General features: G+C 46.0%; 1 protein-coding gene across 1 annotated transcript in view; it reads left to right on the forward strand.

The window, feature by feature from the left end:
* LOC120029397 (slit homolog 1 protein-like) overlaps positions 1 to 18,835 on the forward strand; it is a 162,684-nt gene that overhangs the window by 8,053 nt on the left and 135,796 nt on the right. The window contains exons 2-4 of the mRNA XM_038974618.1: positions 3,263 to 3,334; positions 10,174 to 10,245; positions 18,110 to 18,181. Of these exons, the coding sequence (XP_038830546.1) occupies positions 3,263 to 3,334; positions 10,174 to 10,245; positions 18,110 to 18,181 (216 nt within the window). The remainder of the gene's footprint in view (positions 1 to 3,262; positions 3,335 to 10,173; positions 10,246 to 18,109; positions 18,182 to 18,835) is intronic.

Here is an 18,835-nt window from a genome sequence, read left to right on the forward strand (position 1 = left end):
CTCATCTCTAACTCTCCACCTAACTCCTCTTATCCCCCTATCCCCCTCTCCACCTCCCTCATCTCTAACTCTCCACCTACCTCCTCCTATCCTCATCTCCACCTCCCTCATCTCTAACTCTACACCTACCTCCTCCTATCCTCATCTCCACCTCCCTCATCTCTAACTCTCCACCTACCTCCCCCTACCCCCTCTCCACCTCCCTCATCTCTAACTCTCCACCTACCTCCCCATCTCCCCATCTCCACCTCACTCATCTCTAACTCCCTCCCTACCTCCCCCTATCCCCATCTCCACCTCCCTCATCTCTAACTCTCCACCTACCTCCTCCTATCCTCATCTTTACCTCCCTCGTCTCTAACTCTCTCCCTACCTCCTCCTATCCTCATCTTCACCTCCCTCATCTCTAACTCTCCACCTAACTCCTCCTATCCCCCTCTCCACCTCCCTCATCTCTAACTCTCTCCCTACCTCCTCCTATCCTCATCTCCACCCCCCTCATCTCTAACTCTCCACCTACCTCCTCCTATCCTCATCTCCACCTCCCTCATCTCTAACTCTCCACCTAACTCCTCCTATCCCCCTCTCCACCTCCCTCATCTCTAACTCTCCACCTACCTCCCCCTATCCCCCTCTCCACCTCCCTCATCTCTAACTCTCCACCTACCTCCTCCTATCCTCATCTTTACCTCCCTCATCTCTAACTCTCTCCCTACCTCCTCCTATCCCCATCTCCACCTCCCTCATCTCTATTTCTCTCCCTACCTCCTCCTATCCTCATCTCCACCCCCCTCATCTCTAACTCTCCACCTACCTCCTCCTATCCTCATCTCCACCCCCCTCATCTCTAACTCTCTCCCTACCTCCTCCTATCCTCATCTTCACCTCCCTCATCTCTAACTCTCCACCTACCTCCTCCTATCCCCATCTTCACCTCCCTCATCTCTAACTCTCCACCTACCTCCTCCTATCCCCATCTTCACCTCCCTCATCTCTAACTCCCTCCCTACCTCCTCCTATCCCCATCTTCACCTCCCTCATCTCTAACTCCCTCCCTACCTCCTCCTATCCCCATCTTCACCTCCCTCATCTCTAACTCCCTCCCTACCTCCTCCTATCCCCATCTTCACCTCCCTCATCTCTAACTCCCTCCCTACCTCCTCCTATCCCCATCTTCACCTCCCTCATCTCTAACTCCCTCCCTACCTCCTCCTATCCCCATCTTCACCTCCCTCATCTCTAACTCCCTCCCTACCTCCTCCTATCCCCATCTTCACCTCCCTCATCTCTAACTCCCTCCCTACCTCCTCCTATCCCCATCTCCACCTCCCTCATCTCTAACTCTCTCCCTACCTCCTCCTATCCTCATCTCCACCTCCCTCATCTCTAACTCCCTCCTTACCTCCTCCTATCCTCATCTCCACCTCCCTCATCTCTAACTCTCCACCTACCTCCTCTTATCCCCCTATCCCCCTCTCCACCTACCTCCTCCTATCCTCATCTCCACCTCCCTCATCTCTAACTCTCCACCTACCTCCCCCTATCCCCATCTCCACCTCCCTCATCTCTAACTCCCTCCCTACCTCCTCCTATCCCCATCTTCACCTCCCTCATCTCTAACTCCCTCCCTACCTCCTCCTATCCCCATCTTCACCTCCCTCATCTCTAACTCCCTCCCTACCTCCTCCTATCCCCATCTCCACCTCCCTCATCTCTAACTATCTCCCTACCTCCTCCTATCCAACTCTCCACCTCCCTCATCTCTAACTCTCTCCCTATTTCTTCATGTCCCCCTCTCCACCTCCTATCTCTCTATCCCTCCCTCTCTCTCGACCTCTCTACATCTCTGTCTCCCTCCTTTCCTCTATCCCGAGTGATCGCCAGTTCACAGCAGGGGGAAGGGGAGAGATAGAGAGAGAGGGAGAGAGAAGGAGAGAGAGAGAGGCAAACAGAGCCCCAGGACAGCAACAATATTAGACCCAACCAAATCATGAGAAAACAAAAAGATAATTACTTGAAACATTGGAAAGAATTAACAAAAAAAACAGATCAAACTAGAATGATATTTGGTTATTAACAGAGAGTACACAGTGGCAGAATACCTAACCACTGTGACTGACCCATAAATAAGGAAAGCTTTGACTCAGTGAGCATGGCCTTGCTGTTGAGAAAGGCCACCGTAGGCAGACCTGGCTCTCAAGAGAAGACAGGCTATGTGCACACGGCCCACAAAATGATGTGGAAACTGAGCTGCACTTCATAACCTCCTGCCAAATGTATGACCATATTAGAGACACATATTTCCCTCAGATTACACAGATCCACAAGGAATTCAAAAACAAACCCAATTTTGATAAACTCTCATATCTACTGGGTGAAATACCACAGTGTGCCATCACAACAGAAAGATTTGTGACCTGATGCCACAAGAAAGGGTCAACCAGTGAAGAACAAACACCATTGTAAATACAACCCATATTTATGTTTATTAATTTTCCCTTTTGTACTTTAAATATTTGCACATCATTACAACACTGTATATAGACTTAATATCACATTTTAAATGCCTCTATTGCCTTGGAACGTTTGTAAGAGTAATGTTTACTGTTATTTCTTTATTGTTTATTTCACTTTTGTTTATTATCAATTTCACTTGCTTTGGCAATGCAAACATATCTTTCCCATACCAGTAAAGCCCTTCTAATTCAACTGAATTGTGAGCGAGAGGGAGAAGGATGAAGAGAGAAGTGGATCCCATTTGAAATGAGCTGGGGATATTTGAGTGGGGTGCTCTGACAGAATTACAATAATTGGTGCTCTCACACCCCTGTCTCTCTACACAACTCCAATATTCTCTATAAAGGGCACCTCTCACTCTTTCTCTTTTTCCCCCTTCTCTCTCCCTCTCTCTCTCTCTCTCTCTCCCTCTCTCTCTCTCTCTCTCTCTCTCTCTCTCTCTATCTCTCTGTCTCTCTCCTCCCTCCCCCCCCCTCTCTCCCCTAATAGAACCACCAGTGTCAGTCTTCAACGCCTGGTATTTTCAACACGCGTTTGAATCTGCGTTGACACTGCCTGGAGCAAAGTGTGTGTGTGTGACTTTGTCAAGGAAGGTTATAAATGTAGCGCAATTGTGTTTGTGTGTGTCCGTGCTTATTCATGTGTGTGTTGGCTTGTTACTCCGGTATCATTGCGATGTTAGTCATTGGGCTGAAAGGCCCAGAGGGAGACACTGGATACATAATACATATATGTGTGTTTGCAGGGAACTGAATGGGAATAACCTCACACGCATCACCAAGACTGACTTCTCCGGACTCAAGTACCTCCGCGTGCTGTAAGTCATTTACACTGTGTTCATCATCTACTGTGCATGCACGCACCTGCACACAATTTCCCCGTGCGTATTGTTTAAATGTAATGCTGTTAATGATGCTGAAGTGTCTTGACAATGTCCATCTGTTCTGTTTATGTAGACACTGAACTATTTATGTCGCTGTTAGTGGTATTAGACATGTCTCACTATAACTAACTCTGCAGTCTATTATGGTGGTATTGGACTGGTTTTAGATATGATGAATGTTTAACTTCATTGGGATAGGGGGTGCTGTTGTCACTTTTTCTGGAAATCGTGTAATTTTTAAACGGCTTCCTACTCAATTCTTGCTCGTACAATATGCATATTATTATTATTATTGGATAGAAAACAGTCTCTAGTTTCTATAGCCGTTGAAATTTTGTCTCTGAGTGGAACAGAACTCATTCTACAGCAATTTCCCTGACATGGAGTCAGATTTCACACATCTTGGCCCCTGATCTGGAGTCAGTTTAAAGGTCCCCGTGAATGCTATGAGGATACAGACACTGCTTACGTCTTCCCCTGGATGTCTTTACGTGATGACGCTTTGAATGGTGTCGATTGCGCAATCACAGCCTCTATAAAACAGATCAACGTGTAGGTAGTAACTCTTTTCCAGCTGCGCCGGACGCGCGGTGGACACCGACCTGCTCTTTTTCCAAGCATTAGTGTAGCCAGTAATATTTCTCCGGTCATGTTTTTACTTGTAATAGGTGTTAAAGACATCATAAGGTAGTTAATTTAAACCGTTTTATAGCAATTTATATCCGTTTAGTGCGATTTTGGGACATTTCTTTCTGAGACAATTTCAAGCTCTGGGCACGTTTCCAGTTCATGCCGAACGCAGTGGGCATTTCCACATGGGAAGAGGACAGCTTTCGACCAAAAGACGATTAGACCCAAGAAAGGATTCTTTGCCCAAGATTCTGATGGAAGAACAGCTCAAAGTAAGAACAATTTATTATGATAAATCGTGTTTCTGTCGAAAAATGTTAATCGCTTATGACGCCATTTTGTTAGACGTAGCTTCGCTTGGCGCAAACTGTATTGAAAAGTAAGGATAATTTAAAAAATTACAATCAGCGATTGTATTAAGAATTAAATTGTCTATCAATCGCTGTCCACCCTATATTTTTTAGTCACGTTTATTAGTATTTATGTATACGACTAGATCACTGTCTAATATGGCGCACGACATTTTCTGACCAGCTGGGCAACTTTTGTCATTGTCTAACCATGATTTTGGTGGCTAAATATGCACATTTTCGAACAAACTCTATATGTATGTTGTAATATGATGTTACAGGAGTGTCATCTGAAGAATTCTGAGAAGGTTAGTGAAAAAATTAATATATTTTGGCGATGTTGACGTTATCGCTCTCTTTGGCTAGAATCAATGCTCTGGTAATGTTTGCACATGTGGTATGCTAATATAACGATTTATTGTGTTTTCGCTGTAAGACACTTAGAAAATCTGAAATATTGTCTGTATTCACAGGATCTGTGTCTTTCGATTAGTGTATGCTGTGTATTTTTACGAAATGTTTGATGATTAGTAATTAGGTAATACACGTTGCTCTATGTATTTATTCTAGTCGATTTGTGACGGTGGGTGCAATTGTAAACTATGATATCTACCTGAAATATGCACATTTTTCTAACAAAACCTATCCTATACCATAAATATGTTATCAGACTGTCATCTGATGAGGTTTTTTCTTGGTTAGTGGCTATCAATATCTTAGTTTAGCCGAATTGGTGATAGCTAGTGGTGTTGGTGGACAAAGAAAAGATGGTGTCTTTTGCTAAGGTGTTTAGCTAATAGATTTACATATTGTGTCTTCCCTGTAAAACATTTTAAAAATCGGACATGTTGGCTGGATTCACACGATCTGTGTCTTTCATTAGCTGTATTGGACTTGTTAATGTGTGAAAGTTAAATATTTAAAAAATATATTTTTTTTGAATTTCGCGCTCTGCCTTTTCAGTGGAATGTGGGAGGAGTGCCGCTAGCGGCACCCCAGTCCTAGACAGGCTAACTAACTCTACAGTCTGATACACCTCTTAAAAACTCACTGATAGTGGCCCTCATACCATCAATTACCACACACGCACACGCACACGCACACGCACACGCACACACACACACCCTCTCCCACTTACCTTCCCCTTTCATACCCCCCTCTCCCACATACCTTCCCCTTTAATATCCCCCTCTCCCACATACCTTTCCCTTTAATTTCCCCCTCTCCCACATACCTTCCCCTTTAATATCCCCCTCTCCCACATACCTTCCCCTTTAATATCCCCCTCTCCCACATACCTTCCCCATTAATATCCCCCTCTCCCTCTTACCTTCCCCTTTAATATCGCCCTCTCCCTCTTACCTTCCCATTTAATATCGCCCTCTCCCACATACCTTCCCCTTTAATATCCCCCTCTCCCTCTTACCTTCCCCTTTAATATCGCCCTCTCCCTCTTACCTTCCCCTTTAATATCCCCCTCTCCCTCTTACCTTCCCCTTTAATATCACCCTCTCCCTCTTACCTTCCCCTTTAATATCCCCCTCTCCCACATACCTTCCCCTTTAATATCCCCCTCTCCCACATACCTTCCCCTTTAATTTCCCCCTCTCCCACATACCTTCCCCTTTAATACCCCCCTCTCCCACATACCTTCCCCTTTAAAATCCCCCTCTCCCACATACCTTCCCCTTTAATATCCCCCTCTCCCACATACCTTCCCCTTTAATTTCCCCCTCTCCCACATACCTTCCCCATTAATATCCCCCTCTCCCTCTTACCTTCCCCTTTAATATCCCCCTCTCCCTCTTACCTTCCCCTTTAATATCGCCCTCTCCCTCTTACCTTCCCCTTTAATATCCCCCTCTCCCTCTTACCTTCCCCTTTAATATCACCCTCTCCCTCTTACCTTCCCCTTTAATATCCCCCTCTCCCACATACCTTCCCCTTTAATATCCCCCTCTCCCACATACCTTCCCCTTTAATTTCCCCCTCTCCCACATACCTTCCCCTTTAATACCCCCCTCTCCCACATACCTTCCCCTTTAAAATCCCCCTCTCCCACATACCTTCCCCTTTAATATCCCCCTCTCCCACATACCTTCCCCTTTAATTTCCCCCTATCCCACATACCTTCCCCTTTAATATCCCCCTATCCCACATACCTTCCCCTTTAATACCCCCCTCTCCCACATACCTTCCCTTTTAATTTCCCCCTATCCCACATACCTTCCCCTTTAATATCCCCCTCTCCCTCTTACCTTCCCCTTTAATATCCCCCTCTCCCTCTTACCTTCCCCTTAAATATCGCCCTCTCCCTCTTACCTTCCCCTTTAATATCGCCCTCTCCCACATACCTTCCCCTTAAATATCGCCCTCTCCCTCTTACCTTCCCCTTTAATATCCCCCTCTCCCACATACCTTCCCTTTTAATTTCCCCCTATCCCACATACCTTCCCCTTTAATATCCCCCTCTCCCACATACCTTCCCCTTTAATATCCCCCTCTCCCTCTTACCTTCCCCTTAAATATCGCGCTCTCCCTCTTACCTTCCCCTTTAATATCCCCCTCTCCCTCTTACCTTCCCCTTTAATATCGTCCTCTCCCTCTTACCTTCCCCTTTAATATCCCCCTCTCCCTCTTACCTTCCCCTTTAATATCGCCCTCTCCCTCTTACCTTCCCCTTTAATATCCCCCTCTCCCACATACCTTCCCCTTTAATATCCCCCTCTCCCACATACCTTCCCCTTTAATTTCCCCCTCTCCCACATACCTTCCCTTTTAATTTCCCCCTATCCCACATACCTTCCCCTTTAATATCCCCCTCTCCCACATACCTTCCCCTTTAATATCCCCCTCTCCCTCTTACCTTCCCCTTTAATATCGCCCTCTCCCTCTTACCTTCCCCTTTAATATCGCCCTCTCCCACATACCTTCCCCTTTAATATCCCCCTCTCCCTCTTACCTTCCCCTTTAATATCGCCCTCTCCCTCTTACCTTCCCTTTTAATATCCCCCTCTCCCTCTTACCTTCCCCATTAATATCACCCTCTCCCTCTTACCTTCCCCTTTAATATCGCCCTCTCCCACTCTCTGCTTCACAACCTGCCTCTCTCCCCCTATATACTAACCAAACCTCTGTTTCCTTTTCCCACCCTCCTCCCTCCCTCGCTGCTCTTTCCCTCAATTCTCCCCTCTTCTTACATCCCCCCTTCCCCCTCCCCTCCCCTCCCTGCCCACCCCCCCTCCTTCCTCTCCCCTCCTTCCTCTCCCCTCTGTCCCCGTTAAATGCCTCCATATCTCCAGCTTGTCACCAGCGAGGTAGAAGGAAACAGCTCCTTACAGGGGCTCTAATATTCAGACTATAGCTTTTCCCTGCATGGCTATAAACCTTTTGATTCTCATAGGGAACGCACACACACACACACACACACACACACACACACACACACACACACACACACACACACACACACACACACACACACACACACACACACACATACACACACACACACACACACGTCTATCTGTTGGGGTCATGGCGCGGTGAAACCCTCATATATCTGCCCTCACTGACTCAGCAGACTAACAGTGGCGTGACCTTTGCTCTTCACAACCCCCCATCAACCCCAGAGACGGTGTTTGTGACACCAGGGGAAGGTCCTTACAGGAAGACCAATTTAACCTTACAGGAATAGATGCTGGGGGACTGAGAAAACACCCAGACACACAATCAGAGAAACACGACATGAAAGAAAAAACAGAAACACGACAGACAGTCTGAGAAATTGAAGCATGCTGATTGGGCCTGTGGCTGTGATAATCTCTCCTGAGGACTTCCTGTCTGGAGAGGAAATGGAGGTTCACTCTGTGATACAGGAGCAGGAATGTTTACAGTACATCAGATCGGTGAGATTGTCTGGCAAAACGGTACTAATGGATAAGCACCGTACGTTCAAACTCTGCATACAAGGCCAAGCTAAATTGAGTTCAACTCAAGTATTTCAAATATTTGAAACATATATTCAACCATTGTCTGCCACATGGGCTATTTGAGGGGGAGGTGGAGGGGGTTGGGAGGGGGGAGGCAGAGAGAGGGAGGGGGAAAGGTATGAGGAAAGAGACAGAAAATTTTAATTGAATTGAAAGGAGGAAAAATAAGGAGAGAGAGAAAAAGACAGACAAAGAACCTGACCATAGTTTAAAGTTATCTAGATAAGTGCCTTCTCCTCTTATTCACCCTCTATCTAAATTCATGAGGGAGAGAGTGAGTGGAGGTGAGCAGAACTTTTCTCTATATTTATGGAGTTGGAACAGGAAAATCCATTTGCATTTATATTCGATTGGAAGGAAACAGACTGCTGAGTGGAGCCGCGAGGCCTCACAGAACACACACACAGAACGCTACTCACAGACTGCTGAGTGGAGCCGCGAGGCCTCACAGAACACACACACACAGAACGCTACTCACAGACTGCTGAGTGGAGCCGCGAGGCCTCACAGAACACACACAGAACGGTACTCACAGACTGCTGAGTGGATCCGCGAGGCCTCACAGAACACACACACAGAAAGCTACTCACAGACTGCTGAGTGGAGCCGCGAGGCCTCACAGAACACACACAGAACGCTACTCTGGATGAAGGAACACTACTGTTGGTTCTAAGACCTGGACGCTTGTCTCTCCCTAAACTTTTATTGCAACACTTCCCAAACCATCCAGTGCGTTAGCTTTAGCAGCGTGTATATGAAATCCAGTGCGTTAGCTTTAGCAGCGTGTATATGAAATCCAGTGCGTTAGCTTTAGCAGCGTGTATATGAAATCCAGTGCGTTAGCTTTAGCAGGGTGTATATGAAATCCAGTGCGTTAGCTTTAGCAGGGTGTATGTGAAATCCAGTGCGTTAGCTTTAGCAGGGTGTATATGAAATCCAGTGCGTTAGCTTTAGCAGCGTGTATATGAAATCCAGTGCGTTAGCTTTAGCAGGGTGTATATGAAATCCAGTGCGTTAGCTTTAGCAGGGTGTATATGAAATCCAGTGCGTTAGCTTTAGCAGCATTTATGTGAAATCCAGTGCGTTAGCTTTGGCAGTGTGCATGTGAAATCCAGTGCTTTAGCTTTGGCAGCATGTATGTGAAATCACTCCATAAGCGTGTATGTTTGTAGCCTGCAGCGCTAACACCTGACCAGACAGCTCTTTGGACACACAGTGCTCTGACATCTCCATGGCCCTGAGGACAGCTCCACAGTGGGTCTCATTTTCACCCTTTGTTCTTTGAACCACCCAGCCCAGGATCTCACTCCTGACTCCCCCTGGTCCTCCCTGCCTCACCTGTGCCTCTCTCACCCCTGCCCCTACCTCTCCCTGCCTCCCCCCTCCCCCTCTACATCAGACCACACTAAGCCTGAAGGCACAGTGGCTTGCCTCACTAACCTACCTTCAGAAATTATTTTCTGGCTACGATCCCAGTGATGCCCACCGGTGCCAAGATTCCACATCAAGCCTAAGACCAGGGTTTCCCAAACTAAGTCCTAGGGCCCCCCCTGGGTGAACACTTTGTTTTTTGCCCTCGTGCTACGCTACTTTGATTATTTGAATCAGCTGTGTAGTGTTAGAACAAAAAACAGAACTTGCACCCGGAGAGGGGGGGGGGGGGCAACTATTTCACAGGCTTTTCACATGCGCTAGCTTCAAAGAATGCACGTTGGTTTTATACACTATCACCTACTTTTAGAGAAATGCAGCCCTATGTGATATAACCCCGTTTAACTAACACTTACCTCTCTCTCTGTAGGCAGCTGATGGAGAATCAGATTGGAGCGATAGAGCGTGGAGCGTTTGATGACATGAAGGAGCTGGAGAGACTGTAAGTAAGCTTACAGCATGTGTCTGTGTTCATGTTTCATCTCAAATAGGTTTAGGGTTTGGCCCTGTTTTATCATCCCTGTCCATCGGGGGTGGCGGCCTGGGAGCAGGCAAGTTTTGCAGAGGTTTTACCATGGGTTTACCTAACCCAGCCACAGCCCTGGCCCATCACTGGAACATGAGGTTTTACCATGGGTTTACCTAACCCAGCCACAGCCCTGGCCCATCACTGGAACATGAGGTTTTACCATGGGTTTACCTAACCCAGCCACAGCCCTGGCCCATCACTGGAACATGAGGCTTTACCATGGGTTTACCTAACCCAGCCACAGCCCTGGCCCATCACTGGAACATGAGGTTTTACCAGACAGTCTGTTGAACAGCTTGAACACAGCAGGGTAACACAACACACAGACAAACACGCTCACAACACCACGGGTAACACGTAAAACCCCCACACAGTATTATTATTATTCTTTTTTTTTTCACCTTTATTTAACCAGGTAGGCTAGTTGAGAACAAGTTCTCATTTACAACTGCGACCTGGCCAAGATAAAGAATAGCAGTGTGAGCAGACAACAACACAGAGTTACACATGGAGTAAACAAAAAAAAGTCAATAACACAGTAGGAAAAAAAAGAAAAAAAAAAAGAAAGAAATAAGTCTATATACATTGTGTGCAAAAGGCATGAGGAGGTAGGCAATAAATAGGCCATAGGAGCGAATAATTACAATTTAGCAGATTAACACTGGAGTGATAAATCATCAGATGATCATGTGCAAGTAGAGATACTGGTGTGCAAAAGAGCAGAAAAGTAAATATAAAAAAACAGTAAGGGGATGAGGTAGGTAAATTGGGTGGGCTGTTTACAGATGGACTATGTACAGCTGCAGCGATCGGTTAGCTGCTCAGATAGCAGATGCTTGAAGTTGGTGAGGGAAATAAAATGTAGCGAGGGCCATGTAGCGAGGGCCAGCCGACTAGAGCATACAGGTCGCAGTGGTGGGTGGTATAAGGTGTTTTAGTAACAAAACGGATGGCACTATGATAAACTGCATCTAGTTTGCTGAGTAGAGTATTGGAAGCTATTTTGTAGATGACATCGCCGAAGTCGAGGATCGGTAGAATAGTCAGTTTTACTAGGGTAAGTTTGGCGGCGTGAGTGAAGGAGGCTTTGTTGCGAAATAGAAAGCTGATTCTTGATTTGATTTTGGATTGGAGATGTTTAATATGAGTCTAGAAGGAGAGTTTACAGTCTAGCCAGACACCTAGGTATTTATAGATGTCCACATATTCTAGGTCGGAACCGTCCAGGGTGGTGATGCTAGTCGGGCGGGCAGGAGCAGGCAGCGAACGGTTGAAAAGCATGCATTTGGTTTTACGAGCGTTTAAGAGCAGTTGGAGGCCACGGAAGGAGTGTTGTATGGCATTGAAGCTCATTTGGAGGTTAGATAGCACAGTATCCAAGGAAGGGCCAGAAGTATACAGAATGGTGTCGTCTGCGTAGAGGTGGATCAGGGAATCACCCGCAGCTAGAGCGACATCATTAATATATACAGAGAAAAGATTTGGCCCAAGAATTGAACCCTGTGGTACCCCCATAGAGACTGCCAGAGGACCGGACAACATGCCCTCCGATTTGACACACTGAACTCTGTCTGCAAAGTAGTTGGTGAACCAGGCAAGGCAGTCATCAGAAAAACCGAGGCTACTGAGTCTGCCGATAAGAATATGGTGATTGACAGAGTCGAAAGCCTTGGCCAGGTCGATGAAGACGGCTGCACAGTACTGTCTTTTATCGATGGCGGTTATGATATCGTTTAGTACCTTGAGCGTGGCTGAGGTGCACCCATGCCCGGCTCGGAAACCGGATTGCACAGCAGAGAAGGTACGATGGGATTCGAGATGGTCAGTGATCTGTTTATTAACTTGGCTTTCGAAGACCGCGGCAGCTTTCCAATCCTTGGGGATCTCAGACGATATGAAAGAGAGGTTGAACAGGCTAGTAATAGGGGTTGCGACAATGGCGACGGATAGTTTCAGAAATAGAGGGTCTAGATTGTCAAGCCCAGCTGATTTGTATGGGTCCAGGTTTTGCAGCTCTTTCAAAACATCTGCTATCTGGATTTGCTCAGGAGAAGCTCGGGGGGCTTGGGCGAGTAGCTGCGGGGGGGGGGGGCGGAGCTGTTGGCCGAGGTTGGAGTAGCCAGGTGGAAGGCATGGCCAGCCGTTGAGAAATGCTTGTTGATGTTTTCGATTATCATGGATTTATCGGTGGTGACCGTGTTACCTAGCCTCAGTGCAGTGGGCAGCTGGGAGGGGGTGCTCTTGTTCTCCATGGACTTTACAGTGTACCAGAACTTTTTGGAGTTAGAGCTACAGGATGCAAATTTCTGCTTGAAAAAGCTAGCCTTTGCTTTCCTGGCTGACTGCGTGTATTGGTTCCTGACTTCCCTGAACAGTTGCATATCGCGGGGACTATTCGATGCTATTGCAGTCCGCCACAGGATGTTTTTGTGCTGGTCGAGGGCAGTCAGGTCTGGAATGAACCAAGGGCTATATCTGTTCTTAGTTCTGCATTTTTGAACGGGGCATGCTTTCTAAGATGCTGAGGAAGTTACTTTTAAAGAATGACCAGGCATCCTCAACTGACGGGATGAGGTCAATATCCTTCCAGGATACCCGGGCCAGGTCAATTAGAAAGGCCTGCTCGCAGAAGTGTTTTAGGGAGCTTTTGACAGTGATGAGGGGTGGTCGTTTGACCGCGGACCCGTAGCGGATACAGGCAATGAGGCAGTGATCGCTGAGATCCTGATTGAAGACCGCAGAGGTGTATTTGGAGGGCAAGTTGGTCAGGATAATGTCTATGAGGGTGTCCATGTTTACGGATTTAGGTTTGTACCTGGTGGGTTCCTTGATGATTTGTGTGAGATTGAGGGCATCTAGCTTAGATTGTAGGACTGCCGGGGTATTAAGCATATCCCAGTTTCGGTCACCTAACAGAACAAACTCTGAAGCTAGATGGGGGGTGATCAATTCACAAATGGTGTCCAGGGCACAGCTGGGAGCTGAGGGGGGTCGGTAGCAGGCGGCAACAGTGAGAGACTTATTTCTGGAGAGATACATTTTTAAAATTAGAAGTTCGAACTGTTTGGGAATGGACCTGGAAAGTATGACATTACTTTGCAGGCTATCTCTGCAGTAGATTGCAACTCCTCCCCCTTTGGCAGTTCTATCTTGACGGAAAATGTTATACCTGGGTATGGAAATCTCTGAATTTTTGGTGGCCTTCCTAAGCCAGGATTCAGACACGGCAAGGACATCAGCCGGGAGATGCGCCTGGCTCACGGCTAACTGGTGCTAGCTTCGTGGCAGGGAAGTTTGCCACTAGCTAGCTGTAAAGATCAGAAGTAGTGGTCCAGGGATTACGGCAGGAAACCGACGTTGTAGTGGAGAGACAGTCCAGTACTGGTAGATTGGCGAGTATTATCCAGGCTAAAAACAGGTTATTATCCAGGCTAAAAACAGGGCTGGTATCTGTGCAGAAGGTAATAGCCGCTAGCAGTGGCTGGCAATGACTAAATAGCTTGTAGCTAATTAGCTTGTTAGTTTCTGGTGGTTCTTGAATGTGTTCTAAAATTAAAAATAATAGCGATTCCGTATCACATTGGGTGAGGCAGGTTACCGAAAGGTATAATCGAATTAAAATGGAAAAGAGTGAAAATAAAATTGAAATAAATACAAAAAAGAAGAAAAATACAAAAGTACACGAGAGGACGACCAAAAACACGTCTTCACTGCTACTTCATCTTGGATGTGGTGTAAGCCACAGGACATAACGGAGCAGTACACATACACATGATGGTTGGTGTACAAACATGGCAGCCACATGGCCCCACTCAGTGTGTTTGAGGACTACATCAGAGACACTCTTCAGTTGGTCACTAAACCTGTGGTGAGGCTTGAGTGTACAGAGATCTAGGAGGGACCCAGCCAGCTGCTGCTCACATAGAGACCATTAATAACCCACACTACCACACGACCAACCTGAGAATATACACTAAAAGTATGGCCAAATGTATGTGGACAACTGCTCGTCGAACATCTCATTCCAAAATCATTGGCATCAATATGGAGTTGGTCCCCCTTTGCTGCTATAACAGCCTCAACTCTTCTGGGAAGGCTTTCCACTAGATGTTGGAACATTGCTGCTGGGACTTCCATTCAGCCACAAGAGCATTAGAGAGGTCGGGCACTGATCAAATCAAAGTTTATTTGTCACGTGCAACGAATACAACAGGTGTAGATCTTACAGTGAAATGCTTACTTACAGGCCATAACCAACAGTGCGATTTTTAAGTAAAAAATAGGTATTAGGTGAACAAGAGATAAGTAAAGAAATAAATACAACAGTAAAAAGAGAGTGAAAAATAACAGTAGTGAGGCTATATACAGTAGAGAGGCTATATACAGTAGCGAGGCTATATACAGTAGAGAGGCTGCATACAGTAGCGAGGCTGCATACAGTAGAGACGCTATATACAGTAGAGAGGCTATATACAGTAGAGAGGCTATATACAGTAGAGAGGCTGCATACAGTAGAGACGCTATATACAGTAGAGAGGCTGCATACAGTAGCGAGGCTATATACAGTAGCGAGGCTATATACAGTAGCGAGGCTGCATACAGTAGAGACGCTATATACAATATACAGTAGCGAGGCTATATACGGCAGCGAGGCTATATACAGTAGCGAGCCTATAAACAGGCACCGGTTAGTCGGGCTAATTGAGGTAGTATGTACATGTAGGTATGGTTAAAGTGACTATGCATATATGATAAACAGAGAGTAGCAGCAGCGTAAAAGAGGGGTTGGTGGGTGGTGGGTGGCGGGACACAGTGCAGATTGTCCGGGTAGCCAATGTGCGGGGGCACTGGTTAGTCGGGCTAATTGAGGTAGTATGTACATGTAGGTATGGTTAAAGTGACTATGCATATATGATGAACAGAGAGTAGCAGCAGCGTAAAAGAGGGGTTGGCGGGTGGTGGGTGGCGGGACACAGTGCAGATTGTCCGGGTAGCCAATGTGCGGGGGCACTGGTTAGTCGGGCTAATTGAGGTAGTATGTACATGTAGGTATGGTTAAAGTGACTATGCACTGATGTTTGGTGATTAGGTCTGGCTCGCAGTTGGTGTTCCAATTCATCCCAAAGGTGTTCGATGGGGTTAAGGTCAGGGCCCACTGCAGGCCAGTCAAGTTCTTCCACATCGATCTCGACAAACCATTTCTGTATGGACCTCACTTTGTGCACATGGGCATTGTCATGCTGAAACAGGAATGGGCCTTCCCCAAACTGTTTCCACAAAGTTGGAAGCATAGAATCGTCTAGAATGTCATTGTATGCTGGAACTTAAGTGGCTAGCCTGAACTATGAAAAACAGCCCCAGACCATTATTCCTACTCCACCAAACTTTACAGTTGGCACTATGTATTAGGGCAGGTAGCATTCTCCAGCCATCCGCCAAACCCTGATTTGGCCGTCGGACTGCCAGATGGTGAAGCGTGATTCATCACTCCAGACAACGCGTTTCCACTGCTCCAGAGTCCAACGGTGGCGAGCTTTACACCACTCCAGTCGACGCTTGGCATTGTGCATGGTGATCTTAGGCTTGTGTGCGGCTGCTTGGCCATGGAAATCCATTTCATGAAGCAGAGACAGCTTGGAATTCGGTAGTGAGTGTTGCTGAGGACAGACGATTTTTATGCAATATGTGCTTCAGCACTCGGCGGTCCCATTCTGTGAGCTTGTGTGGCCTACCACTTCACAGCTGAGCCGTTGTTGCTCCTAGACATTTCCACTTCACAATAACAGCACTTACAGTTGACTAGGCAGCTCTAGCAGGGCAGAAATTTGACGAACTGACTTGTTGGAAAGGTGGCATCCTATGACGGTGTCACGTTGAAAGTCACTGAGCTCTTCCGTAAGGCCATTCTACTGCCAATGTTTGTCTATGAAGATTGCATGGCGGTGTGCTCGATTTTATACACCTGTGAGCAACGGGTTTGGCTGAAATAGCCGAATCCACAGATTTGAAGGGGTGTCGACATACTTTGACCACGTAGTGTATATCGGGTCATTCATCTCGGAGAGAATGGGTCTAACAACTATATCCGTGCCCAACATTTACATTCCTTTGAACATAGTATAAAGCTACTAACTTATTAGTAGGTCCACCTCTGGATATAGTATGAAAGTAGATTAAGGTGTCCAATTCAGTATGAACGGAGCCCCTAGAAACCCAGTCAAGTCCTTTATAATTCTCCATCTCCAACCCAGTCTGTGTATCTGTCTATGACTCTGGGCCCACACAACAGTCTATGCTATATTACAGGCACGACCCGACCTGTCTCTCCTCTCCCATTCAGTCCCATTCACCTCCATTTACTCCCATGTGTTTCCAATAGAGCATTGAGATGGAATAAAGCGTGTGTTTTCAAATGGCAATTAGCATCAGTCTGTTCCTGATTGTGCTAATGGTTGTATTTGCATAAAGCCTTCCAGCCTCATTCATTCATTATCCCAGGGAGGAGAAGGCAGTGCCAAGCTGCCTGGAGGCTTCAACGCGCACTTCTGCCTCTCCAAATGTTCTTTAGTAACCGTTGTTTTCTTAGTTCCCTGCAGATGCATGCTGGATGTGTTCACATAACTGATACGTCTATAGGGGACTGTTGAAATGAAGTGTCAAAATATCTTCTTATAGTTGTGAACTCAAAATACAATCTACTTATAAACAATAACGTATTGCTTTGTGTAACGTATTGGTATGTGTAACGTATTGCTTTGTGTAACGTATTGCTTTGTGTAACGTATTGCTTTGTGTAACGTATTGCAATGTGCAGTGTTGGTGTGCATTTTGCAGAAATAATGTACCATTCATCATTTAGTTGTGCAGAGCTGATTTCCAGTGCATACTGAACCGGTACATAAAGTGAGCTACAAATGTATTGGGATGGTGACACATTTTGTTGTTTTGGATCTGTACTGCGGCACTTTGGATTTGAAATGATACACTGACTATGAGGTTAAAGTGCAGACTGTATTTTCATCCATATCGGCTGAACAGACGCACAAATATCATACCCCCAAAAAATGCTAACCTCTCCTGTTCTTGTAATGGTGAGAGGTTAGCATGTCTTGGGGGATGATATAAAATGTTAACCTCTCCTGTTCTTGTAATGGTGAGAGGTTAGCATGTTTTGGGGGGATGATATAAAATGTTAACCTCTCCTGTTCTTGTAATGGTGAGAGGTTAGCATGTCTTGGGGGGATGATATAAAATGTTAACCTCTCCTGTTCTTGTAATGGTAAGAGGTTAGCATGTCTTGGGGGATGATATCAAATGTTAACCTCTCCTGTTCTTCTAATGGTAAGAGGTTAGCATGTCTTGGGGGGATGATATAAAATGTTAACCTCTCCTGTTCTTGTAATGGTGAGAGATTAGCATGTCTTGGGGGGATGATATAAAATGTTAACCTCTCCTATTCTTGTAATGGTAAGAGGTTAGCATGTCTTGGGGGGGATGATATAAAATGCTAACCTCTCCTGTTCTTGTAATGGTAAGAGGTTAGCATGTCTTGGGGGGATGGGGGGGGGGGGGTGGCTGTGCACAAAAAGTGCTGTAATTTCTAAACAGTTCACCCGATATGGATGAAAATCCCTCAAATTGAAGCTGACAGTCTGCATTGTATCATGTCAAATCCAAAGTGCTGGAGTACAGTGCCAAAACAACAATAGATTTGTCACTGTCACAATACTTAGAGTTCACTGTATCTGCTGTACTAATCATGTATTCTCTGGGGCAGGCGCCTGAACAGAAACCAACTGCAGCACCTTCCAGAACTACTGTTTCAGAAGAACCCTGCACTGTCACGTCTGTGAGTACAGCACACTCTTTTGTCTACTATCTTACACACTCTTATGTCTACTATCTTACACACTATTATGTCTACTATCTTACACACTCTTATGTCTACTATCTTACACACTCTCTTCGGTACGGACTCTCTGTCTCACTCCTGTGAGTACAACACACTCTTATGTCTACTATCTTACACACGCTTATGTCTACTATCTTACACACTCTTATGTCTACTATCTTACACACTCTTATGTCTACTATCTTACACACTCTTATGTCTACTATCTTACACACTCTTATGTCTACTATCTTACACACTCTTCAGTACGGACTCTCTGTCTCACTCCTGTGAGTACAACACACTCTTATGTCTACTATCTTACACACTCTCTTCGGTAGGGATTCTCTGTCTCACTCCTGTGAGTACACACACTTTCTCCATCTTACTCCTTGTATGTGAGTACCCACATGCCTTCTCTGCCTCACCCTTTACCGGCTTCCTGCCATGGAAGTGTGTGAGAATAAGATGCTTGAGAATGTTGAACACGTGTTGACACCATTCACTGTGTGTGCCTGTGTTTTCTTCATTTTTCAGATTTTTTCCTTATTACGTGAAGTTGACAAGGCCAAAGCCTGATAACGAGCATGCCAGCATTCATTTCAGCTGAAG

Source organism: Salvelinus namaycush, chromosome 35, assembly GCF_016432855.1.
Source record: "Salvelinus namaycush isolate Seneca chromosome 35, SaNama_1.0, whole genome shotgun sequence".
Lineage (NCBI taxonomy): Eukaryota > Metazoa > Chordata > Actinopteri > Salmoniformes > Salmonidae > Salvelinus > Salvelinus namaycush.